At 42.2% G+C, this 26,273-nt stretch overlaps 1 protein-coding gene across 1 annotated transcript in view; it reads left to right on the plus strand.

Annotated features, from left to right (window-relative positions):
- Positions 1-13,336: 13,336 nt before the first annotated feature.
- The window catches only part of SCTR (secretin receptor), a 98,475-nt gene continuing 85,538 nt past the window's right edge, over positions 13,337-26,273 (plus strand). Inside the window, exon 1 of the mRNA XM_090279332.1 lies at positions 13,337-13,690. Within this exon, the coding sequence (XP_090135458.1) occupies positions 13,607-13,690 (84 nt within the window). The 5' untranslated portion in view covers positions 13,337-13,606. The remainder of the gene's footprint in view (positions 13,691-26,273) is intronic.

The raw sequence follows: 26,273 nt of genomic DNA on the forward strand, positions 1-26,273 counted from the left end.
AGCTTTTCCCAAAATTTAGTCCTGACATGCTTCTTGAGCTATTAGTAGAGACATGTGAAGGAACAAATAAAGGATCTCACAGTCACATGAATTTGAAAAACGTTGCAGTAAACAGTTAAACAGACCTCTTCTTCTTCTCTCTTGCTCTCTTTTCTTTTTAATCCTCACCCAAAGACATTTTTTTTCATTGTTTTTAGAGAGAGAGGGAGAGAGGAAAGGAGAGAGAGAAACATCAGTGCAAGAGCAAAGCATCCATTGGTTGCCTCCTCTTCACCAGGAACGAAACCTGCAACCTAGGTGTGTGCCCTGACAAGGAATCAAGCCTGCAACCATTTGTGTACAGGACGACGTTCCAACTGGGCAACACTGGCCAGAGTTAAACAGTCCTCTTCCTTCTGAGATTTCTCCAGATCAATTTCTCAGAGGTGACTGTGAGGTAACATCTGGAGACATTTTACAGGACACTGGCATTTATGAGCTACCTGCCTGGGCCCCTCTCTGGGGCAATAAGGAGATGAAGACATCATAGAGCTCCTCCATCTCCACGGGGTCTTTCCTAGAAGCTCTGTCTGAGGACCTGAGATCTTGGTTCATGTCACACCCTATGTTAGACTTGCCTTCCCTTACCACAGTTAAGTTTCACTTTCTCCATAAAATTCACACTGATTCCAACACTTCAACATTCTTTAGCAATTACTGCCTCTACTACTCATTTAGCATTAACAATTTATTGCCTTGTAATGGCACTTTACAAACCCCACACATCTTTATATTTTCCCTAGCTAAATGTCTTAACTTGGGGCCCTTGTACAGACTGGAGACTGCTCTGTGGAGTCCCTGAAATTGAATGTAAAATCATGTGTGCATCTTTCGTCGTCGGCAGCCGTCCGTCTCGAGAGACGATGGTGTAGCTTCTTAAGAGTCTACCTGCACCGCCGAGAATGGTTGTGCAGTCCGACTCGGGAGTGACACGGTATCTTTATGTGTGTGTGTGTGTGTGTGTGTGTGTGTGTTTTGTTTCTTGTTTTTAGAGCGAGAAGGTTCATAGCTTTAGATTCCAAAAAAAGGCCCTGGCATTGAGCAAAATGCAGCTGACTACACTGAAGAAGGTGCTAAATAATCACTTTCTGAAATAAGTTTTTCCTTTCCCCTCACTTCCCATCCCTTTCCCAAGCATCGCTGAAGATTCCCCACACCTTAGCGCAGTCTCCACCTCAACTGCTCCATTCCCCTCCATCCGCTAACCCCTCCCCCAAGCTCATTTTCCAGCCCCTTCTCCACCGCGACCCTCAAATTCCCTGCCCCTCTTCAGGCAGATACAAGAGCAAAACCATTCTCCAGCTCACTCACCCCCGCCCCCGCAGTGAACCTGTCTCCCTTTTCATCCCTCATTCCCTCACATCTTGAGTCCCCTCGCCCCATCTTCTATCGGGCACGGCCACTCATTTTTGCCAAACATCTGCTCCCTTTAGTCCATCTCCTGCTAGGGGTAGGGGTCGACCCATGCACCACCTGCATCCCCATTGACCCTTTATGCCTGACCTCTCCTGAGACCCCAGCCCAGGAGAACTTGCGGCTGGACACAGTCGGGGGTTCAGGGTGCCTCAGCACCTTTGCGGCTGCCAACAGGGCCACCCGCCCCATGTCCCAGGGTCCCTTACGCCAGATACTGTCCCCCTTCCGGATTTGGCGAGCTTGTCGCCATGACGACGCAGACGCGGTCCTGGGAGTGGGTGGTGGGAGGCGACCAAATTCCTCCAAGGACTGGGAGGAGCCGTGCTGTCGCAATGCGAGGTGAGGAGGCCGTTGGAATCTCCTGGGACCCCTGAGCAGTGTCTGGAACCTAGGGGGAAACAGAAGGACCGATTTATGTGGTGCAAAGCCAATGGATTCCCGAGGGAAAATGAGAAAGTCGGGAGAGACTATAAATTGAATACCTGGAAAAACAGTTCGCAGGAGAGGGGCGGGCCGAAAGGGGCAGGTCTTCCCCAACACAGTGGGTGGAGCTTCTCCCGATAGACCTTCATTCCTGGAAGGGCTACTTTAGGGTCGCTGATATTGCATTTTCTATTATGACATTTCAGATGTATAGAAGATAGGCATAATAGTACAATGAACCTTCAACCAATGCCTGCAACAATGATCAAATTATGGTCAATCTTAGTTTGTTCCTTTCCTCTACTTCCTGTATTATTTTGCAGAAAATCCCAGACATTATTTCACTCGTACATATTTCAGAATGTAACTCCAAAAGACAAGGACTCTTCTAAAAAACAAAAACAACAACAAAAAACACAACCGCAATACCAATGCTTAAAACTTACAGTAATTCTTAACATATTTGAATATTCTGTATTCAATTGCTCATAAATGTCATAAAACTTTTTTAGAATTTAATGGTTTAAATCAGAATTAAAATAAAATCCACATATTGCAATAGATTGATATGTCTTTTATGTCTCCTTTAGTCAATAGATTTACCCTCCCTATTATTTTGTTGTTGCAATTTATTCACTAATGAACTCTTTCTGTCCTTGATACTGATATTTAGGGGTTATAGCCATGAAACTGAGTCTGCTCCCCTAACTTCCTGCCTTGTCTACTCCACCTGCTCACCCAAGGACGTTATTCCTTAACAAAGGGCTCAGGCCCCTCTCTTCCCAAAATCTGCCCTTGTCCATCTATGACTTGACATTTGTTTGATGTTATTTATGACATCATGCTGATAAGAGATTATAATATTCAATGAGGATACCTCCCTTTCTCACACCCACATCACTTGCACTCTTTGTGGTTTTGTTTTTTACCCTCCACTGGAAATGTTTATTTTTTCCATCTTCTTATTCTCCAGTCTCTCTCTCTTGGCTACTATCATCACTGATTAAAAATCTCCCTATATTTTAAGGCTAGCACTAGAGATGGTATATCTCCTACCCTTCCCATAATCCTGCCAGTCAAGGGGACTATGTCCCTCCTCTGGGCTTCCCTACACTTTGTTCCACTATCTTTTTGGCACTTATCTTTTTACATGCTGTACCCATCATTATTTGTGTATGTGTCTTAAACTTAGAGGGAGGAGACTGTACTTTTTCTGTGGATCTCCCACAGTCCTTGACACAGTTCTTTGTTCATGGTGATTACCCAGTAACTGTTGGCCAAGTGAGTAAAAAAGCTCTTTTAGTTCTTCCTGTTTTGTTGCCCCAACAAAACTGTAAATTTCAGGATAGGTACTGTTTCCAATAGACCTAGAATTTTCCACCCAACTCAAATCATCGAATGCTTGTTTTCATACATTTTTAAAATGGATATTGGGCAACACCTTTTCATTTGTTCTTAATTTTTTTCTTAGAAAAATTGCCTAATTCCCTATCTTATATGTAGATATGATATCATATGTAGGTCTCTGTACAATCAATTAACCAAATTCCCCATTATAGTGAAGTGGATATTGCTAGTTGCTTACTTCCACTTTATTACTAACAGAACCTCAGTTTTGCTTAGGTTTCTTCCCACATCCCCAGTTCCAGCAGCAGATCCTAATTAGTCTAGACCAGTCATTGGATTCCTGGCCTTTTTGCCCATGGTTGATTTAGGGTTAAGAATATAACCCAATAACCCAATTCTGGGCACAGAGACATTAGGGAAAGATTTCTGGGGGACCTCTGGAAAAGGCTTCCTCTCTCCTAAGAAAGAGACACAAATATACACAGTATCTTTCTCTTCCCTGACATTGTAGTATCCAGAAGTGATTCCTTGGAATTGCAGCAGGTGTCAGACGCCCTGAGGGGCCATAGCGTTAAGGTGAAGCTGATGAGGACAGCGGGAGAGAGAAAGAAGACTCTGGACCTGGATGGCATCATTTCACCTTTGCTTGTTTGGTACCTGCATCCTATATCTCTTTCTTTTAGCTGAAAACGTTCTGACATAAAATGATTTCTAAACACTCACTACTCAAAGTGTGGGTTGTAACACAGGAGCCTGTTAGAAATGCAAAATTTTGGGTCACCCCAGACTTAATGAATCAGATTCTGCATTTTAAGGAGATTCCCCCAGGAGATTCATAGACACATTAAAGTTTGGGAATCACTGAACTAATGCCCTACAATTACAGCTGTTTTAGATAATTATTTTATCAATTCATTTATATATTAAACATTTAGTTTGCTTAGTGTTTGCAATGAGCAGAATACAAAGGTACCCCGGCCTCCTGCAAACTAATGTAATGAGCTGAGTGTGATAACAGGCACGGAAGCTGTAAGTTATACACATAGGTAGCATTGGGGGAGCAATTAACTTCCTTGCTTAAAACCCTTCAGTGGCTTCACATTTTACAGAAAATAAAATTCTAAATTCTTACCAAAAGTTTCAAGGCTCTGTAGGACCTGACTGCTGGCCCCTGTTTTCACCTTCTCCTCACGCTACTCCACTGTGCTTCACCCACAGCCCCATTGCCTGGTGTGGTGGGTTAAAGCTAGCTGAGAATTCTTTGACACTCCTCCCATGCACAGGTGGGTCCCTATGTCCTCTCCCCTTGAAGCTACGTGGATCTGGGACTGCTTTAACTTCCCCGTCCAGTCTGCCTGAATTTCTGACCCCAAAATTAGTGAGAAATAATAAAATTGTTGTTGTTCCAAGCCTGTAAGTTTGAGGATAAATATAGCTGCAGCAATAAATAACTAGAGACATGGTTAATTGCTACTCAGCCTAAGAATCGCTTCCTCAAAGGGGCTTTTCCTGGCTTCCCTTCTGTTTAAATTTGTGAGAGACCTTCATCTGGACAGAAATCAGGAGGAGCTAGGGCCTGTGGGAGGAGCGATCACTCTCTATGTTGTTAAGAGAGCCCTACAGGAAGAACTCCATTTCCAACATAGCTATATGGTTGTAACAGCCCCCTCCGCTTAACTTCCTTTCCCCTCTGTAAAGTACTTCCTCCATCTTTGGACAGAACATCCACCTGGTTTACCTGGAATACCTAGTTTAGGTATTCCATCACCAAAAAGGATTCATTTGGGAAAAGGAAAGGATTACAATCCTGTAAGTGCAGCGAAGGTGAACCAGGTCCCACCCCATTATTCTCTCCCAGCCCTTGGGTTTCTCCCTTCAATGCCCTTTAATGCAGTGTGTAATTCTCAATGGACAGGTCTCTTTGATGTCTCTCTTCTTAGATGATAAGTTCAATGAAGGCTGATTATTCATCACTGTATACTCATCACCTTGCACACTGCTTGGCACATGGTAGCACCTCCAAAATATTTGTAGAATATTAAAGAAGTCATTAATGTAGTCATTAATCAATTATGTCAAGTTAGTTCTAAATACATATATCTAGAATATGGACAATATATTAATACGGTTCAAAATTTGAGAAGTAAAGAATCTCCCTTTTACTCTTGTCTTTAAACCACCAGTTTCCCTTTCTCAGAGATAACTCATGTTACTAGATTCTTATTTTCCCAGGGATATGTTATACATATAGAAGCAATTTATATATATATATATATATATATATATATATATATATATATATATATACTTGTACGTGTGAAAAGTTCACTCCCTGTTTAAAAGCCCCAATAGCTTACTCTTCTGATTCCTCTTTTTTCACTTGAAAATATATCTGAGTGATCATTCCATATCACCATATCATCACTCCATATATGAAGTACCTCCTAATTCTTTTTTATGACTACAAACATTCCATGATTTATGTAATAAGTTCCCTATTGTTAGATATATAGCTTATCCCTGATCTTTTCCTATTATAACTATGTTGTAATGATTTAAACAAATAAACACATTATTTCTACAAATTTGTACATCCACCCATTCATACACATGTGAGTATATCTGTAAGAAAATCCCCTACAGTGTAAGTGCTAGGTCAAACAGTCTGTGCATTTGTCATACTGATAACTATTGTCAAGTTTCCCATCATGGACTTTGTGTTAATTATTCACTCCTACTTGTAATACAGAGAAGGAAAACTCTGACTCCAAAAAACCCCCGCTGCCTTGCGGCATACCTCTTCAGGGGAAAGGCTAAGGCAGTAAACCCCAACAGAAAATCCGGAGCCGGAGTCCCTAAGGCGGTTTGATGTTGTAGTCAACACCGGCAACTCCTGCGGTGCACCTGAAGCCAAGCTGTATTGACTCCGTCTTTCCCTTGGACCCTTCAGCTGCGAAGAGAGGGGGGGTCTGCTGCATGGGCAACAGCAGACCCTCCATATCACCCTGCCCAGGCTCTGTAGCTTCAGCTTCACTGGAGAGGACACTCCAGCGACATCGCAAGATGTCGATTCAACACGGGAGGAGACAGATACCGTGTCACTCCTGAGTCGGACTGCACAACCATTCTCGGCGGTGCAGATAGACTCTTAAGAAGCTACACCATCATCTCTCGAGACGGACGGCTGCTGACGACGACGACTTGTAATACATGAGAGCATTTGTTTCTTTACAACCTCACTAACAGACTATTATAAAACTTTTATATTTTTACCAAGTGGGTAAAAGGTAGTATGTCAATATGCTTTTATTTTTTATTTCTCTAATGTTAAGTAAAGGTGAGTACGTTTTCATATGTTTAGGAGACATTCATGCTTCCTTTTCTGTATATCCACATCCCCTACCCATTTTTCTGTTAGGTTCTTATTTTTTTCTTATTGAGTTGTTGGAACTCTTTATATATTAGGGACATTAGTCTTTTGTTCACGATAAGTGTCGTAAAAGTTTCCTCCAGCTTGTCATTTGCTCTTAATAGTTTTTGCCTTGCAGGATTTTAAAAAATTTAATGTTGTATTTATTATGTATTGCTCCATAACAAGTTATCCCAAAACTTAGTGGCTTAAAACAGCTAAAATCATTTAGTATATCTCACAGTTTCTGTGGGATGGAAATTTAGCCATGACACAGCATAGATGGCTTGTTTCTGCTCCAGAACATCTGGGGCTTCAGGTGGAAGACCAAAAAGCTGGGAGGAGGAATAGTCTGAAGGCGTCATCTGGCGGTCGATACTAAAGTTGCCAGCAGGGAGCCTAGATAAGGCTCTTGACCAAAATACCCACATATGCCCTAAATCTCCTAACAACATGTTTGCTAGGTTCTAGGAGAGAGCCTGGCTTAAGCTGCATTTCTTTTAGGACCTAGCTTTGAAAGTTGTGCAGCATCACTTTCACCTCGTTCTATCAGTTGCGGCCATTGCAAATCTCTACCAGGAATATAAGCTCTATCTTCTGATGAAGGAGAGTCAACTTCTGAAGAGAGTCTTACATTCTCTGTTCTTCTGGCATTAATTGTAGATGTGAGGCTACAGAACTGCTATAGACACTTTGCCTACGGTAAGATTGGTCTGAGGTTATCCTACTCAGAGGCAGGCAGGGCCCAGAGCAGCATGGCACACAGAGCCTGAGCCATGTACCAGTCCACCCTGAAGCATGCTCTACTTCTGGGCTCTCAGTCATGTGAGCAGATATTTATCCTTATTGCTGTTTCAGCCAGTTTGAGTTGGTCTGCCTCTTTTCTCCAGCCAAATGCACTTTAATTTATATATACAGGCAATTTAATTATACTGAATTATTTTCAACTTCATGGCAATTCTAAAATATGGGTATTACTTTTCCCAGTTTACAGATGAAGAAATTAAGGCTTAGAGGGTCAAAGTAACATGCCCAAGGTCTCATGGCTAATGGATGACTAGGTCAGGATTTGAATCCAGTTTTGTCTGTTGAGCATATTCTCTTCTGTTTGCCAAATCAAATTGCCTTATGAGAAAAAAATGTGGGGAGCCCTTGGGAGACTGGGGTACACCTAAACTTTCTTTGCTCCATTCAGGGAAGATAAGGCCTTGGGAGCAATAGCAACACTGTCTTTCATAGATAGTTTTATTTGCTCTCTTTTGTTTGATCTGTTTGAGCCATAATATTTCATGTAAATATTCAAAAGGATGCTGACAAATGAGGAGGGAAAATAAGAAAAATAAAGGAGAAGCTGCTTTCCTGAGAAAGCCAGTCCACATTTCCAGAGTGAACAGTAAACCTGAAGCATAAAAACCTTATTAAAAAGTTACTGTTATATCTTTGTACTGCAGCACTGAATAAGAAATCATGTTTGCCCCATTATTTATGGCTCATCAATAATGCATTAGGTTGGTTCCAAGTAAAGCTCACTTTCAGGAGAGGACATATCTTCATGTTTGGTTTATTGAGCAGCTGAAGGGGCAGAGCCAGTCCATTTCATTGGTAGAGCCATTTGGTGAAGGCTTTAAACCAGGGTACCCAAGGATAACCGACTCCTCCTCACTCCCTCCGCAATGCTCTACTCACCTCCCACCCCCAAACCAACCCCCTCAGTTCAAATATTACTTTCCTTGGAAGACTTCCTTAAGTGTATGTCAGGGCTCTTGCAGTTACCGGTGACAGAAATTGATTCAAAAGTAAAAAAAGAAGTTAAAAAATTATTTATCTTTTGTCTATTTATCATCTATTGAGAGAGGCTCAGTAACAGCTGCATCTAGGTGACAGATGATGAGGTCAATGTTTTGTCTCTCCTTTTTTCTTGGTTCTCTCCACTCAGTGTTGGCTTCATTCTCAGCCAGAATCTCTTCATGCTGTGGAAAGTCTGCCATGCTGCTCCCAGCTTGAGCATAGTGCCAACATATAGGTTTTGTTGTGCCATTCCTATTGGCCCAGCTTGACTTGTGCCCCTTTCTGAACCAGTTACTGTGGCTAGTTGGTGGAGGTCACTCCTCCAGATCTGGGCCACGTACTCACTCCTGGGCTGCTGTTGGTGAGAGCTCCACTCAAGCTATGTGGTCTGAGAGTAGGGGAAGGGGAAGGGGAAAGGGAAGGGGTCTTGTATCAGAAGATAAAGGAATAAAGTCTGGCCTGACACAACCAATGTACGTCTGTCTATTAGGTTGAACCTTATAAAATTGCCAATATTCGAATGTTCAAATGTATTCTACCTATGAAAACAGTGACTGATATGACCCAACCTAAGACATTAACCTACCAGGCTTGGTCTGGTCCCTTAGTATATGTTCCCATAGAATTTATCAGTTTACAATATCATCCACCATATATTTCGCAGTTGCCACTCCATACAACCAATAGATTTGCTAAATGTGTGGTCATGAAAACCTTTGAAGTTTTGACTATCAGCCTCAGTCATTTTTCCAGGCTTCCTGGGAGCAAGCACAATCATGGTTCTTCCAGCTTTGTTCATGAGGATGAGGTTACCAAGGGCAATTTCCTGAGGCCACTACTGTTCTGGCACAGGGCACCTGGATCAGAATAGGTACTCCATAAATATTCATTGAATGAAAGTTCTTAATTAGCTTTCCAACAATATTTATTGTTATTGGAAATATGCAAAAAAAAAAAAAAAAAAAAAAAGCCATGATTTCTTGTTGGAAAAATAATTAAAAATAAAATCTCCTGCCAGCCAGATGAATTCTCTCCACAAAATGAAGGAAAGAATGAACTAGTTTTGTTACTGAATAAGTATTGAACTAGCCTGTGTTGCACATCACTAGCAATCTACAAGAAAGAATATAAAGACAAATAAAAACCTTAGCCTTTTATATAGCCAGACAGCTACAATCCATTACACACATATGCTAATTGTCTTTATCTAAGGAAGCAAAAACAAAACAAAATTAAAAAACAAAAACAGAAAACAACTTCTCATAGCTTTTCCTCAAGCAGGACTTACAACTTGGAGCCAAAGGCCTGGGCTAAACTCCCATAGTGACAGGGAGACAGAGCACTGTCTTCCTTAATGTTCACATTTCAAAGAGATGACAAGGCCTTCAAGAAAGACATTCTTGAGATGCAAAACTGGCAAGAGGCTAATTAGCTTTTAAAAGGATTTACAATACATGTATCTCCAAGAGAAAGGGAAAAGATTTTTAATGGTCAGTTTTCTAAAGAAAAGGGAGAGGAGAAAAGATCTCTTTCCCTTTTGGCACCAGGGAAAATTCCAAATTTAATTTTTGAGGGGATTTGTATTGTAAAGGAGAAAAACATTTTTTTTTTCTACTCTCTTAGGTTCAATGGTGGGGGTGTGTGTTGGGCACACTGAATACTTGAACTAAGTGAAGGCTCTTATTTTCCCCTCTGCTTATTCGTGGATAACATGGGGTCCCTTTGAGATTAAAATGTAGGTTGAACCTCTGACATGTTGATTTCTTCAGACAACCTCAGGGTTACTGCAGATACTTAAGAAGTCACAAAGAGGAGATTATTGCCTCTCCCATTCCCAGGCACTGAATAACAGCACACCTCTGGGCTATATTTAGCTTTGAATTTTTTTCCTGTCAGCCACTGACTGCTGGTCCTGCCTAACCCACAGACTTGTTTTGAGGATCAAATGAGATGATGTGTGTAGAAGAGCTATAAAAGCCCTAGGGTTACAGAAATCATCTTCATGATTGAGAGGAATCCTAGTACAGTACAAAGGGCATGGACTTTGGGCTCCATCCTGGGTTCAAATCTTGGCTCTGCCCCCTTTTAGCTGTGTTGTTGGAGGTAAAAGCTTATCTTTCTCAAGCCTCAAATTTTCATCCTGTTAGTCAAAGAAAGGAATTCTCTCTCTTGCAGTCTTGGAGGATTCCATATGACAATACACCCTACAAGTCTCCCTCACACATGGCTAGTATTAAATATGTTGGTAGCTCTCTACCTCTTTCCCAAACTCTTATTATGAAATTGTTTTCCTAGGTTAGTTTTACAAAGTCACTGATGCATCCATGCAAGGCTTCTGAAAGGGCTTCTCACAGAGCACTTCAGACCCTTTTCTCATGTTCTGAGAGGCAGAGTCTCTCATTTAAGGAAGAATTAATGACTTGCCACGGGCCAGAAGTTGATTAAGTTGTCCAGAACAAATGTTTTGCTTTTTCAGTGAAGATCATGAGGTTCTGGTATAGAACACAAATTGCATTTTTGTATTGTTTTCTTTTTATTTCTTTCCATAAAAAAAAAAAAAAACAATACATATAGTGGTTACAGAAAATATTCAAGCAACAGAGAAGTCTATACAGTAAAAATTACAAGCCTTACCTGATGCACTTTCTGATGCACATTTAGGGTGTTGGAGTTTAAGTGGGGTCCAGCAAGTAACTTTTTTTTCCAGTCTAAATCTCGAACCAATTGAGAAATAAAATGAGATATGTTACAGGAACACAGATCTCTGGGTAGGGGCATTCTCACGCTCCTCTGCCCAGGTGTCATCCCATGACCCAGGAGATGATGAGCAAATCTTGTCTCCTCCTTCAGCTTTAGGCTGTTGAGGCCACTGAGTCATGGAATCCTGGGAACAGCGAGTTCTGTTGTGTACTCCATCTACCTCCTTATTAATAAAGTCTTAAAATGAAGCTGGCATTGAGGATTAGTGGGTCTGCTTTGCTTCCCTGATAGGTGCTAGCTAAACCAGGAGTTACCATGGCTGTATTTCACATATTAATGACACTTTGTAAGAATTCTTTCACTTGTAAAATTCTCCTGTTGTTGGCTGGAATGTCACACCCCCTGTCCTAGTAACTTTTCAAATCCTAATAAAAGGAAGATGAGGCTTCTGCTCTCCACTGTTGGTCAGAGCGAGCCACAGTCCTCCGTTCGTTACTGGCCAATCATCCTGCTTGCTGGATTTATCTCAGCGTCCGAGATCATAATTAACACCTCAAGATAGATGGGGCAACCATCAATTTTATTAGTGATAATGTTCATCTTGGAGAATGTGGTTCATACTTGTGGGCAAGTGGCTTTTCTAGCAGTGAATCCCAAAATTAGAAAGACCACCATCCTTCTGCAGCTGTTACTGGGTCAACACAGTTAGTCTTGACCACCAAGAGTGCCTGGCTTAGGTAACTCAGTTACAGTTTCTCTGCAGGTGGGAGTGCTGTCAAAGGAAGGGGAGAGTTGGGGGCAGAGTTTCATGCCAGTCCTTATCCCAAATGCATCTCTCACATAAAGCTGGCCTCGTGTGTGTGTGTGTGTGTGTGTGTGTGTGTGTGTGTGTGTTGGGAGGAAGGGCATTAATGAGATTGGTAGAGAGAGGCCAGGAGGATTATACTGATGGTTGTTCTCCATCAGGAAGAAAATGTCAAGGCTGAGACTAAGTGTCCCCCTTTCATAAAACATTATTTCCTGTTTTCTGCTCCTGTGATGGTTCTTCCACAAACATCCTTGCACAACTTTCATTGGGCTCTTGGGTGAGTATTTCTGCAGTGAAAGTTCCTCAAAGTGAGTTTGTGGTTATGTAAACTTTAGTTTCACATATACAGAGTATTGACTGTGGACCAGGGAGCTTAAATTATTCCCCCCCCTTTTATTTCTCACCTTATCAATTGTCTCTTTGTGTAGGAAGGCTGCTGAGGGCCACAGCATCTTACTTTAACAGCAGTTCAGCAATCTGACTAGAGGTCAGTCACAGAGAATCAGATCATCCACTGAAGTACTGATAGTTCCCATCTGACTTTCTGAGTTGCATGTACCTGAATGTCGTTGATTCTCCTCCAGTCTATGTTCTCCTCTGTTAAATGGGTATAACTACTGGCTTTGGGGAGGAATTCAATAAGCTGATATATTTAAAGTACCCGAGGAAAGGTCAAGATAGAAAGAGAGACAGGAGGAAAAGGCGCCAGTGCAGAGGAAGTAAATTGGGTGAACAAGAGCCTTTTGAGGGTACCTTGTACTGAGAGGCGCAAGGCCAGCCTCCAGAACAGGCTCAGGTTGAACAGGTTCCTGGGAGTATTTTCCTGATGTTTAAATAGCCTGCAGCAAGGCCAGGAAGTCTGAAGCCTCCAGGTGGTTCATCTTCAGCACAGCCCCAAATGTCCAGGTGGACCAGATGGTCCTCTTTGGTTGACCTGATCATCAAAGGCTTCCTTGGGTGATGGTGTACTCATCGTAGTGAAACTTTCCAGAATGAGCCAGTACTGTATAATTTTAGTAGTGAAGAAAAATAAAGTGAAAAGGGGAAATTAAGTGCAGGGTACCTGCCCCACGGACTAGATGCAACAGGCATTGACAGAGCACTCGCTATGTCACAGGAATCAGCACAACCTTCTTTCATCCCGAAGGCGGGTATCATTAGACGTGTCGTTAGGCATGAGAACACTGAGGTTCAAAAAGGTGGCACAGGTTGCCCATCCGTGCGCAGCAAGGTTGTGGCAAAGCTGAGTGCTCTTTCCGTAACTGCGGGTGCTGTGGCATCGAAGGCTAAGCCGGCGTTCCCTCTCCGGGTCTCCTCCGCCAGCTCCACCCCCCTAACCCCCCCGTCCAGCCTGCGGGAGCCGGCTCCAGGTCCCCCTGCCTTCCCTCCGCCTCCTCCGCTGGCAGCCAGCGCGCCGGCCGCCGCCACTCATACTGGGTGGAGAAGTGCAGGCAGCGCCGCGTCCTCATCAATGAGCCGGGTGGCTTAGCCCTCGGCCACCTAGTCCGAGAAGGCGCAGTTAGGGGACCGCCCCGGGTTGCGGAGCCCAGCCATGGCTCCTCTGGGCGCGGCGGCGGGCCGGGGCCTGGCGCACTGCTGGGAAAGCTGAGCTCCGGAGCAGGCAGTGAGCTCTGGTGGGAGCCGTCGGGGAGTTCGCAGGGAGCGCGTCGGGCACCATGCTCCCCCGCCTCCCGCCGCCGTCCCTGCGGCTGCTGCGGCTGCTGCTGCTGCTGCTGCTACTCAGTGGCGCCGCGCACACCGTGAGTACCGCGCCCGCTCCGCGGGCAGGCGCCCTCCTTCGGGTCCAGGCGGGATGAGGGTAGCGGGGAACCCCCCAGATGTTCCTACTAAGGTGTGGAAATCCTTAATCCCGTCCCCCACATCAGTAATTTCTGTCAGCTTCAATCCAGAGGGCCCCCTTCCCTCAAAATAGAAACGGGTGCGTCAGCAGAAGGCAAATCTCAGATGAGCCCCTGCACTCCACCCCACCCCTTCCTGTGGACCGCTGGACTGCGCCTCTAAGCACCCACTAGACGGAAATTCTGAAGCTGTCCCTGGAGGTACCTGTTGTGTGCAGGGCACTCTGCATCCATTATTTTATTGAAACCTCATAACGTCCTTACGAGATTGATATTATCATGCTCGCTTTACCGACAAGGAAGCCGAGACTCGGAAAGACCAAAAAATATTGCCTCGAGAGAAGACAATTGGAACCAACATCCGTCTACCCAAAGCCCTGACATTTTCACACACATCGGGCTGCAGGTGGGAAAACCTCAGAAAGTTCAGCCCGCAGCTTTCGGGTTTGAGATGGGATCGTTTGCAGCTCCCTGCCCCCTCTCTCCTGTGGGATTTGGCTCCCTACTGTCTGCATGCCTGAGGACCCCGGGAAGCAGCTGGTCTCCACAAACCAGCTCCAGGGAGAAGCTGAAAGAGAAAAGAGAAGGGAGCAGAGTCTGTAGCTGGTTTTCCTTTCCCACAAAAACTCCTGGGAATCACAGGCTCTCCCTGTGGGATTTGTGAAGGAAAGAGTGGCTGCACCCAGACTGGTTGAATGGAAGGAATGGGGGTGGAAAGTGAGGGGTGCACATTCCAGAACTTCTTCCACTAACATTCCAGACTCAAGGCCTCTGTCCTAAGAAATCCCCCAGGGAAAGCACTTGAGGACCCAATTTTAAGTCTCCAGCCTCTGTCCTGGGCAAGTCCTTCCTTGTGGCCAATGACCTTGCCCTCCTATAGTCCTATCCTGTTTGATCATAAGAAAAATCTCAGCTTCCAGAGCTGATAGTAGTGTTGCCAAGCAGTAGATAGTAGATGCCCATCATTCTGGCAGGTCCATGACATTCCAGCAACAGTAGTTTAGAAGAGTAGAATTTGGGGATCTTGTCTCCAGCTCTCTGTTAACCTTGGAGTCGCTTCTCCTCAGTGCTGGTGTTGGAAGGTGCTAGAGAAACAGCACCCACTCATTAGTTTGAACTCTCAATTTCGGGAAAAGCCACCTGTGGCACTGGGAAAAATTCAAAGCCAAATATAGCCCAGAGGTGTGCTGTTATTCAGTGCCTGGGAATGGGAGAGGCAATAATTTCCTCTTTGTGACTTCTTAAGTATCTGCAGTAACCCTGAGGTTGTCTGAAGAAATCAACAGGTCAGAGGTTCAACCTACATTTTAATCTCAAAGGGACCCCATGTTATCCACGAATAAGCAGAGGGGGAAAATAAGAGCCTTCACTTAGTTCAAGTATTCAGTGTGCCTTGGAAGGATGTTTCTTTATGCTCTGGTCCAATTCCCTCAATTTACAGATGAGCAAACTGAGACCTCAGAGAGAAGGGACCTACTCCAGATTTGCAAGTTAGTGGTAAAGCTGGGACTAGAACCAAGTCTCTTGATTTCCAACCACCCAGGGCTCTGCAAATTACATCCTTTGTCCTTTCATGTCATTTTCATACACTTACCAGTACTGCCTTGTATTATATTCCAGATAGATTTCTGTAAGTCTTGGTCCTCTGGTTATTTTGTAGGCTTTTCCAGACCTAAGATCTCATACTTTTTCACAGAGAACTCCTTTAATAATTAGGAGTGGAATTGGCCTACTTTGATTCACATGTCTCCCAACCTATGAAACCCCATTTTCCTTCTGTGTGACTGAGTGGCCAGACATTTCATTTTGAAATTTAAAGGTATTCAAACAACTTTTTAATTCACTTTAGTTCTCTCCCTTGAATACAAGCATAGGCACCTTCCTAATGGGAGATCATTAAGCCCAAATTGCTTGTTACTACCCCTTTCTCCCTTCTCTTCCAAGACAGGGAGGAGGTGCTAAAAGGGAACCCTGCAAGTGGAAACCAAAAAGTGATGATGGGGACAGTGTTCTAAGATTGCCCAAGGAAACCCTGACCACATCTCCCTTTGCTACCCCCACTCCCATATATTTATCTCATGAGGACTTTCACCTGGGACAGTGTTGTAATTATTCACCAACACATCTGTCCTTCCCTCAATGATTATATATTGAATGACTGAAGGAAATGATGATGACATACATAGGGATTGCCTTAAGCTGTGGCAGTTTCATATAGCAACAGGTAACGAAGAATGACATCTTGAAAGCAATCGCTGCTTACAAAGTTGTACATAAATGTGTCAAGCAAAGGAAAATTAATCATTCGAAGTAGGGCTTTTTAATCCAGAACATCTGGCAAACTGCCAACTTGATAATCATACTAAGTTAAGTGGGGTGTGTGGGACTTCTTTTTCCTCAGTCACTGTTTCTTAACTTTGAAACTATAATCTTGTAACTTAAATATTGGTTTTCAACAAGGGGTGCCAGGAAGAGAGCCCTACCCTCTCTTGGCATGGGTTGAACTAACAGGGTGGGCATAACAGGAACAGGGTAGAGAAAGGGGGATTGGATAATTCTTTATTGTGTGTCCTATGCATTGTATGATGTCTAGCAGCATTCCTGGCCTCTACCCAGTAGAAACATCTCTCCAAGTTGTGACAACACAAATGTCTTCAGACATTTCCAAATGTCCTCTGGGTGGAAGGGAGGGCCAAATTGCCCCTGGTTGAAAACCATTGCCTTAAAGGTTGTCATGTTTCAGGGGAGATGCATTAACAGGGCTAATAATAGGTAGTACTAATTGCATGTTGGACTCAGGGCGGTGGGGTTGGTGACAGGGAATCTGAGTTGGATAACAAAAGCAAGTGTACTTCATGAAATCCATTTCCAAACCAAATAAAAAGACTTGTGGGCAATGGCTTCCTTGATCTTTTACATCTTCCCTTCCCACTTTTCCTCCTCCTCTATCTCTCCCTCCCCAGGTGACAGCTCAGAAACATAAAAAATCCAATATAGGGTCTGGCACTTAGAAGTCTCCAGCACATGCTGGTCCCTGCCCATTCCTGTAGTGTGTCTAGATCTGGGGGCTGACAGGCGCTGTGGTGGCTCTGCGAGCAGAATTTTAGGAAAGCTTGCAAAGGCCACCCAAGGAGCTGGATGTTGATAACTCTTCAAAGGGTCACTGGGTTTTTGTATACCAAAAAAAATCACTTTCTGATTTCCTGAGGAAGTACTGTGGATTCCTGTTAAAATTTTTACTATCCCTAAAATTAACGTGAATAATGATAATGATAAAGACTTCCCTTATTGAGCACTTACTTTCACACTCGACAGACTGCTAAGTCTTCCCCAGCACACCTGATTCAATTCTCTCATTAACAATTAGTACCTCCAGGCCAGTGCCTATGAGGGCACTGAAGCTGTTTGCTTGGGTCACTCAGCTGGATGGGGTGGTGTGCGGACTCAAACCCAGGTGTTGTGAACCAGCACATACATCTGCTCCTGTAGAGAGGCCTGCTCCAGTTTCTGGTGCCCAAGGTGCTGTTGTAATATTCTCTCCCAAGCCTCAAAATGACATTAAATTCAGTTTAATCTAGTTGCTTTATAAAACATAAACACTGAAATACACACAGCATTTTATTGAGGGAGCCAGAGAGGAGGTTGGGGTCATCAAAACAAACAAAAAGGAGGTAGGCATACTTCCCAGACTGCTTAGGGGAGTCCTCTTGGCTTTAGCATCACCTTATCGGCATTTCCGTTGAGCTCCTGTCCTTCCTCCCTGTCCCCATTATCCTCACCCCATCGTTACCCCCATGCCAAGGGAGGGCATAGCTCTCTTCTCAGCACTCCTGTCAAAAGCCCAGATTTAACATTCAGATCAGCCCCCTCTAGTGGTCCTGGATTTGGTTCTTGGTTCCTGCTTCCCTGCCCTTAGTGAGCTGAGGTTTCTCACCACTGACCTTCACTCAGGCTCTGGGGTAGCCTGCAGCCCAAGGTAAAACTCACAACACTCAGATCCTATCGACTTGCTTACATTACAAACAGAACTGCTCAACATTCATGTGGACTTGAGAGAATGAGAATAACCTGGGGTCCACCCAGCCTCACCATTCTGTGTCTGACAGATTCCAAGGGGCATTTGGGGAAGAGATATCCCTGGTTGATTGTCTCCTGCTGTCTCAGCCCATTGTGCTGACAGTATCCCTGAATTTTCCAGAGTCTTCTTCAGAATCCCCACATGTCCAACATCAGTTCCCTCTCCCCTGGCTCTCAGAGGCTCTCCCTGATGTCTACATGTCTCTTCAAATTCCTCACCCTACCACCTCCCTTTTCATTTTCAAAACACTGCTTTGCATCCCATTTTTTGAAAGTCACAACTATGTGGATGAACTTCTTCTGACCAATATCTTATAGATGTATCTAAATTAATACCCCACTGTTCTCTTTCTTTATATCTTTCTCAGCCAGCTTGAGCTGCTACAACAAAAAACCACAGCCTAGTGGACTGAAATGACAGACATTTATTTCTCACATTTTTTGATACTTGAAGTCTGAGATCAAGGGCCAGTATGGTGTGGTCCCGGTGAGAGCTCTACTCCTGATTGCAGATGACTGCTTTGTCCTCGTATGGCCTTTCCTCTGGGCAAGTACAGATAGGGAGATAAACTTTGAGCATTCTGGTGTCTCTTCTTAGGACACTAATCCTAAAAAATTAGGGCCCTGCCCTTATGACCTCATTTAACCTTAATTGTCTCCTTATAGAGCCACAGTAGTGGTTAGGCCTTCAATATACAAATTTTGGGGAGACACAGACATTCTGTCTATAATGCCACCTGAGCGAAATAGAAGCTCTACTTCTCTACCAAGGGCCAGTCCTCATACCCGTGCTCCTGATACCTGCCCTCACCATTTTTAGTGACTTTTGTCCTGAGATGACACAATGGAACCATCATTACCATCTTCCTCTTGACTGGCTTTTTCCATCAGCTGGCCAACTTGCCCAAGTCTGTTAAGCCCAGATGGTAGAGAGCCCTCCTTCTGCACTCTGGGCCCTTCTAGCCACAGCCCACCTCTGCCCCTTGATGGCCAGCTTCTTGGAAGTAGCATCTGTGATCGTGGCTCCTACTTCCACTCATTCTTAAGCCCTCTGCAATCTGGCTTCCATCCCACCAGCCACTGAAATCAGTCTCACCCGTGCTTCATTTTGCCACATTCCCTGCACACTTTTCAGTCCTGATCCTACCTAGGTTTATCACATAATTTATGAGAGAGATGCAACATTATGAATAATGACATTGGGACAGCAGGCATATGCATGGACTGTCCTGGGCAAAGTAGAGCATGGAACCCGGCCTCTTGGAGGCATTCAATGCCAGAACCTTCCTTCCTTTCCTCTTTCCCCTCCCTTGGCTTTTGCCTTTTACAGTCTCCTGGTACCCATCTTGCCTACCCTGCTGTTCCTGTCTTCTCAGCCTCTGAAGATCATTTCTCCAGGCTCTGTCTTTTGCCCTTGCTCCTACCATGTGATCTTTCTTGGCAATCCCACCATGTCATAAATCCAATCTTCCTTAACCAAAGTTATCTTACCCCAACCCCTAAGCTTATGTCTGTTTCCCCTGTTCTTTAAACTATCAAGGCATCCAGACCAGACTCATGGTAGCCACACTGTATGTCCCTGTTACCTTTGTGTCCCCAGTGATGAGCAGATTGCTCGGCACATAGTAGGTACCCAATAAAAGTTTGCAGAAATTTTGTGTTTTGAACTGGGTGTAGGATAATGAATTCTCTCTTCCTATTTATCATTGTATAAACTAGACTGGCATTTCCTTTTTGTTCCACCTTGAAACCATATCTTTTCTGTCTCACACTGGCAAGCAAGTAATTATATTATACAATGTGATAAACAAAGTGTGTTGAATCTCTTCACCTTTTTCAGAATTCAAGAGGTTTTTATTATACCCCCTCTCAGATTTTACCTTTTCAGATTTGAGTCCAAAATTAAAATCTAAAAGAGCTTACAGAATTCTTTTTACATCTTTCCTCTCTAATTTTGGCATTTGCTTTATTATCCTCTCTCTCTGCAGACTGGATTTTTCTGTTGCTTTATTTGGGATAGAAAATGGCTGTCCCATAGTTTTGGAGCTTACATGCTTCAGTAATTAAAGAGATAGATATTACTCCCAATTCCAATCACAAATACACAGAAGAGGAAAGCAGGTTTTCTCAAATTGGGTGAGATTTTCTCCCTTGGTCTGATGAGTGAGATGGGACTTCACAGCATAAACCAACATACCTTGTGATGAAGGAGTCTTTTCTGGGATGGGAGTGGGGGGAATTGTTGGCTGAAAAGCAGAGAAGATGTTTCAAAGTATGTCTACCATCTAAGAAAATCCCCCAATGGAAACTAGTCACACAATCATCAACCAAAAGGTGCGAACTTGTACTCTATGGTGGGCCAGTCATGACTGGGCACTGAGTCACTCCCTGTCAGAGACACTATTAGATGTACAAGATTTCAGTAAGTGCCTTTTCTAAAAAAACAAAACAACAACAACAACCACCCTGTAAGTTACCGCCTAGAAAAGCCAATACTAAATCTAAAAGTATGAAATTTAAAAAATGGACTTTACCCAGAATAGCCATGGGCAGATATCAGTTCCATAAAATGTACACAAGAAAATAAACAAATGTGGCTTTTGGATTATCTATTATCCTGAGTTACCTATTACACTCCTTTTCTCACTATAGATTGTTGGCAGCCGTCCGTCTCGAGAGACGATGGTGTAGCTTCTTAAGAGTCTATCTGCACTGCCGAGAATGGCTGTGCAGTCCGACTCGGGAGTGACACGGTATCTGTCTCCTCCCGTGTTGAATCGACATCTTGCGATGATGCTGGAGTGTCCTCTCCAGTGAAGCTGAAGCTACAGAGCCTGGGCAGGGTGATATGGAGGGTCTGCTGTTGCCCATGCAGCAGACCCCCCCTCTCTTCGCAGCTGAAGGGTCCAAGGGAAAGACGGAGTCAATACAGCTTGGCTTCAGGTGCGCCGCAGGAGTTGCCGGTGTTGACTACAACGTCAAACCGCCTTAGGGACTCCGGCTCCGGATTTTTTGTCGGGGTTTACTCCCTTAGCCTTGCCCCTGAAGAGGTATGCCCGCAAGGCAGCGGAGGTTTTTTGGAGTCAGAGTTTTCCTTCTCTGATGTGCCCTGACTGGAAGATCGAACCAGCGACACTTAGCTCGCAGGCCGACGCTTAATCCACTGAGCCAAACCAGCCAGGGTATCACTATAGATAGATACCAGTTTATTACTGGAGACAAGTTAGAGAACCCAACAGTAGTTTATTGTTGTTGTTTAATAAAAGGATCTTGCTTAAAGTCTTTTACAATCAACTTGCAAAACTGGAGTTTCACCTTACCAAATATTCATCATGTTCTATATATTTTGCTAATGAGCCTTTAAATTAGAAATATTTTTTGCTCTAATAAGCTCTGCAACCACAGTAATAAGACCACATTATTTTTAGCAGAAGGCAAGTGCTTTTAACAGAAATTTTCATCAGATTTTTCTCTTCAACAGAAATTGATAAGACTTGGGAAGAGGATAAGAAAGGAGAAATGACAAACTAGCAAAAGGTATTGCATTAATGTCCCTTTCTTTGTTACTCTCTTTCACTTGTTTTTACTTCTTTAAAAAACTTCATTATTAACAGAAACAATATCTGTGGTATTGTTTCCTTAATGCAAATTCCTTGAGGAAAGTAACCTCATGAAAATAAAACCAGTATTTTATATTTGTGGAGTATTTCACATGCTTGCACGTGCATTGTTTAATCTCATACAGCCTTATAAAACAAGTAGGATTAGCAGCCCTGTACTGCACAATGAACATGCCTAGGTAATAAGGATTTAAAAATAAGACAACATACCCTGTCTGTAGGAACACACAATCTGGTTAAGGTAAATCAATAATAGATGTAGATGCCAATTAAATGGGAGGAATACATTTATAAATGAATGAAGGGCTCTGAGAAATCTCAGACTCTCTGTGCTCTGGCCAAGAGAGTCAGCCCTTAGCCCAAGGGCATGGAGAGAGCAACTAACAACTGAAATTCACCTCTGTGCCCTTTCCAAGCCCCAATACCCAAAGTGTTCAACTCCCACTGGGCATGTAGCAGTCAGTACTGGAGGACAATGACAGGTGAGACTGTAACACTTCAGCCTTTCTTGTTGAACACAAAGCAGCAGATTGTTGAAGAGCCAAACTCAGAATCACTTGAAGTCTATCTATACCATAGTACTTCTCTAATTTCTTCACAGATAAATGTATTCATTTTCTTCCAATTCCTCTGAATAGTACAGGAATAACATAAAAAAGGATGCTAATAAGGTAAATAATGTAAAAGGTACATTATCTACCATGATGATTAGCAGTCAGATGTTCTGATGCTTTCATTACCTAAAACTTACTTTTTCAAAAGAACTTCCACAAAACATGTTTGAATATACTTAACAGATCATACAAAAAAGGGAAGCCATATATAATTATTCTAAGGAAATGGCACCTGTGGATTGAGTCAAGCTTAAGGCACTATGCTTTGAAAGCCATGAAAGCCAGAATTGAGAAGTTTCACATTTACTTAATCATACCTTTTATTCCTTTCTCATATTCAATATTTAGTATGTAAATTCTTTAAGTCCAATAAATCAAAGTACTTTCCACTCAGTGCCTTCAACTTCTGCTTGACTACCCCTTATGACCTCACAATTAGTCTCTGGATATTAAAATGCATACACATGGGGAAGATTGTGATTTCAAAGAATTTTAGGTCATAAGTTGCTCTACCAAATGGGAAGAGAATTAAAAGCTACTCCAAAAAATGATCTAAGGTAATAAAATATTTATACTTTAAAATGTTCACACCAATTAACAGAAATATTTATAAGGTATATCATAATTCTCAAGAGAAGTCTCAAAGTTTGGTGTATCACTATGCTGAAGGTTAATAACAAACTGTACCATCTTTACAATGAATAGTAAAACCCAGCTTACTACCTTTATTACTATATTTTAAAATCAACAATTGCAACATAAAAATTGCTATATAACATCCTCAAGTAACTGGCATTTAAAATCTTAAACCTCTTCTTTTAATTCTTAGTCTTTATCAGTTCCATAGTTCTGCAACAAATCAAGGAGAATTTAGTTTTGAAAGTCAAAGGGCTCCTTGGGGCAAGTCCCAGAGAAACTAGTTAGCAATAGTACCCAGCATTGTTCTATTCAGAACTTGGGAGTAAAACTATGATATGTAAATTGGTGCCGTGAAAGCCTATGAATTTTGTGATCAACGAGGAAATAATGTCCACTTAAAATTCCAGGAAAAGACAAGATTATATGAAAAATTTTATGGTACAAGTATTTTAAAAACTCTGAAATGATTTTAGCAATATTTAAAAAACTCTAGATGTAAAGATGGCTTAGACTGAAACTCTGGGACTGAAGAGGAAAATATTTGTATGTTTTTGTTTGGTTAATTTAAATAATAAAGAAAAGCACAATTTAGTACATTTTTCTCTGACAATCTCTTTTTTTTAATTTATGGGGTGTACATATTTTTAAAGGTACTTAGGGCTGAGATGCTATTTTTACTACCAAACAGAACCTCCTTCTTGGCACCAACTACTTTGGTATTTTTCTGCTAAGAACCCTCCTCTGTGACTACAACTATATGAGATTTTTTCTTCATGCTGACAGCCAGACATTAGCTAGGTACCTTACAATTTAATTCAATTCTGACTCTATCTGGATGGAGTTTGCACAGATTCCACAGGTAAGGACTCAGTCCCATAAAACTGCTCCTACTTCAGGCTCCAATTGCAAGTCTGGGCCACCCATACTTCTGACTGACTGGCTATAAATCAGGGGTTCCCACGACTTCTTCCTTGGATTTGATAATTTGCTAGAATGACTCATAGAACACAGGAAAGCACCTTACATACTATTATTGGTTTATTTTAAAGGTTACAACTCAGGGACAGCCAAATGGAAGAGATGTATAGGGCAAGGAAGGGGGCACATGGAACTCCCATGCCCTTTTCTGAATGTGCCACCCTCCCAGCACCTTGATGTGGTCACCAACCTGGAAGCCCTCCAAACCCTATTGTTTAAGGTATTTATGGAGGTTTCATTTCATAGGCATGATTGATGAAATCATTGCTCATTGTTGATTAACTCAGTCTCTAGCCTTTCTCTCCTCTCAAGTGGTTGGAAGAATGGGGCTGAAAGTTCCAACCCTCTAATGGCATGGTTAATTTTTCTGGTGACTAGCCCCCAACCTGAAACTACCTAGGGGCCCCCAGCCACCAGTCATCTTATTAGCATATAAAAAGTCACTCATCATCTATCACTTTGGAGATTCCAAGGGCATTAGAAGCTCTTGTATCAGGAACTAGGGGTTAAGATCAAATATTACAATAAGAAATATTCCTCTCACCCCATCACTCAAGAAATTACAAGGCTTTTAGGAGTACTGTGTCAGGATCCAGGGGCAAAGACCAAATATATATTTCTTATTATATCACAATGTTACATTAGTTCATCTAGTTTAAAATGGCAGATTAACCACATGTGTTTATCTGCTTCTCCTCTGGGAATGCCCTTAAAGTGACAGTAAAGGAATCAAAAGAATTTAAAACCAGAAAGTCAAAGAGCACAAGACAAGGGATGAGGAAGCAGAGATTTTAAGAAATCTTTGGGAAATGGAAAGTGAATGAAGTGGTGCTAGCCTTGTAGGAAAAAGAACAACTTAAATGCCTTCAGTGGGTGGAGGAGGCTTTGATGAGAAACTAGTTGGTTTGCAGCAACCCAGAAAGGCCTCAGACCAGAAGAGAAACATCCCATAGACCCTGAATGTGTGGTTCTTCTTGACTTGATTATTTTACAGTGAAGGCTGCCCGTCAAGAAGTGGTTCAAGCCCACAGTGGTTCCAAAGGACACTGAGGAAGGCCTCCAACGTGGAAGCGAAAAAGAAGAGGAAAGGAAATAGACCATGCAGAGAGGAGAAGAAACTTAAAACAGAAGACTACAACCAACATTGTGTTCATTAAAATTTCTTTTAAAAGGGAGAGATGTAGAAGAAGTGTGGAAAAGAGGATGCCATGGAGAAGCAATCATCAGAGAATAAGAAAGATTGTTTGGAAATTAAATGTATGATGACAAGACATTCATTAGAAAACTTCACAGATAATGTCAAGGAAATATCCCAGAAAGATTACAGAGACAAAATGAAAATCAGAGGATTGATCCAGGTTGTTCATTATTCAACCTGCATGAATTCTATGAAGGCACAATAGAGAAGAGGAAAGGAGGAAATAAAATAAATAATAATGTTTTTTAAAATTCCCAAAAATTAAGAACACAAATCTTCATATAAAAATGCCCACCGAATATCTAACTAATATGTAAAAAAATGAAACCATTTCATCAAGAAATTTTAACATAATTAAAAACAAAGACAAATCCTAAATATTTCTAGAAAGAAAACAAAAGTCACATACAAAATATTTGGAGTCAGAAATAAATGTCTTATTAACAACACACAAGAGAGAAGGAGAAATGCCTTGAAAATTTGGAAGGAAAATTATTTCCAACCTAGTGTTCTCTCAAATTAATAAAAACATTTTCATTCCTGCAAAGGTTCAGAAATTTACCGCTTATGAATGCTTTCTTCAGACATTACTAGAGAATGTGCTCTGCCACACAAAGAAGTAAAGCTAGGGAAAAGACATGGAATCCAGGAAATGGAGCTCCAGCTGGGAGACCTGGGGAAAGGCTACCCAAAACCATAGGCAGGTAGCGGACCCAGACTGGAGCAAGAGGGAGGACTGTGGGAGATGGGTCTCCAGAGGAAAAACAAAGAACTGTTGATAGACATCAAACAGAGCTGTTGGAGTACTTGGAAAATTTAGCCATACACAGAAAACTAATCAAATGAAAAGACAAAGTAATTACTGATTTCAGGAAAGGCAAAATGTACAAGAAGAGACATAATCATTTTACATGACTAGACTCAGCAGTGAACAATACTTCATAGTCAAAATAAATCATTATAAATACAGATCATGCTTTTAAAAATCAAGTCAAAAGGAGGATATGTTATACATGGGGGAGAGAAATATGTATGGGGAGATTAAAAAAAAATCATCTAAATTTTTACCTTCCAAATAGAAAGTTTTGGATAATGTCTAAAATTAATAAACCAAGAAATAGCTGTATAGGAATATAATTTTTAAATATGGAGATACAAATGAGAATAAACAGCTAAAAAGAATTGAAAGTGACTGCTATTGGAGAGCAGGTAGAGGTTAGGAAAGGAAACAGCTGTTTTTCATTATAAATACTTTAATATTAGTATAAGTAAAAATTTTTAAGTACTTATACAAATACGATATTTTAAAATGGTATAAAGAAACTTTTAAGGACTCATAGCTCTTGTTTTGAGAAAAA

The sequence above is a fragment of the Furipterus horrens genome, unplaced genomic scaffold (genome assembly GCF_987537825.1).
Source record: "Furipterus horrens unplaced genomic scaffold, mFurHor1.1.pri manual_scaffold_1, whole genome shotgun sequence".
Classification (NCBI taxonomy): Eukaryota; Metazoa; Chordata; class Mammalia; order Chiroptera; family Furipteridae; genus Furipterus; species Furipterus horrens.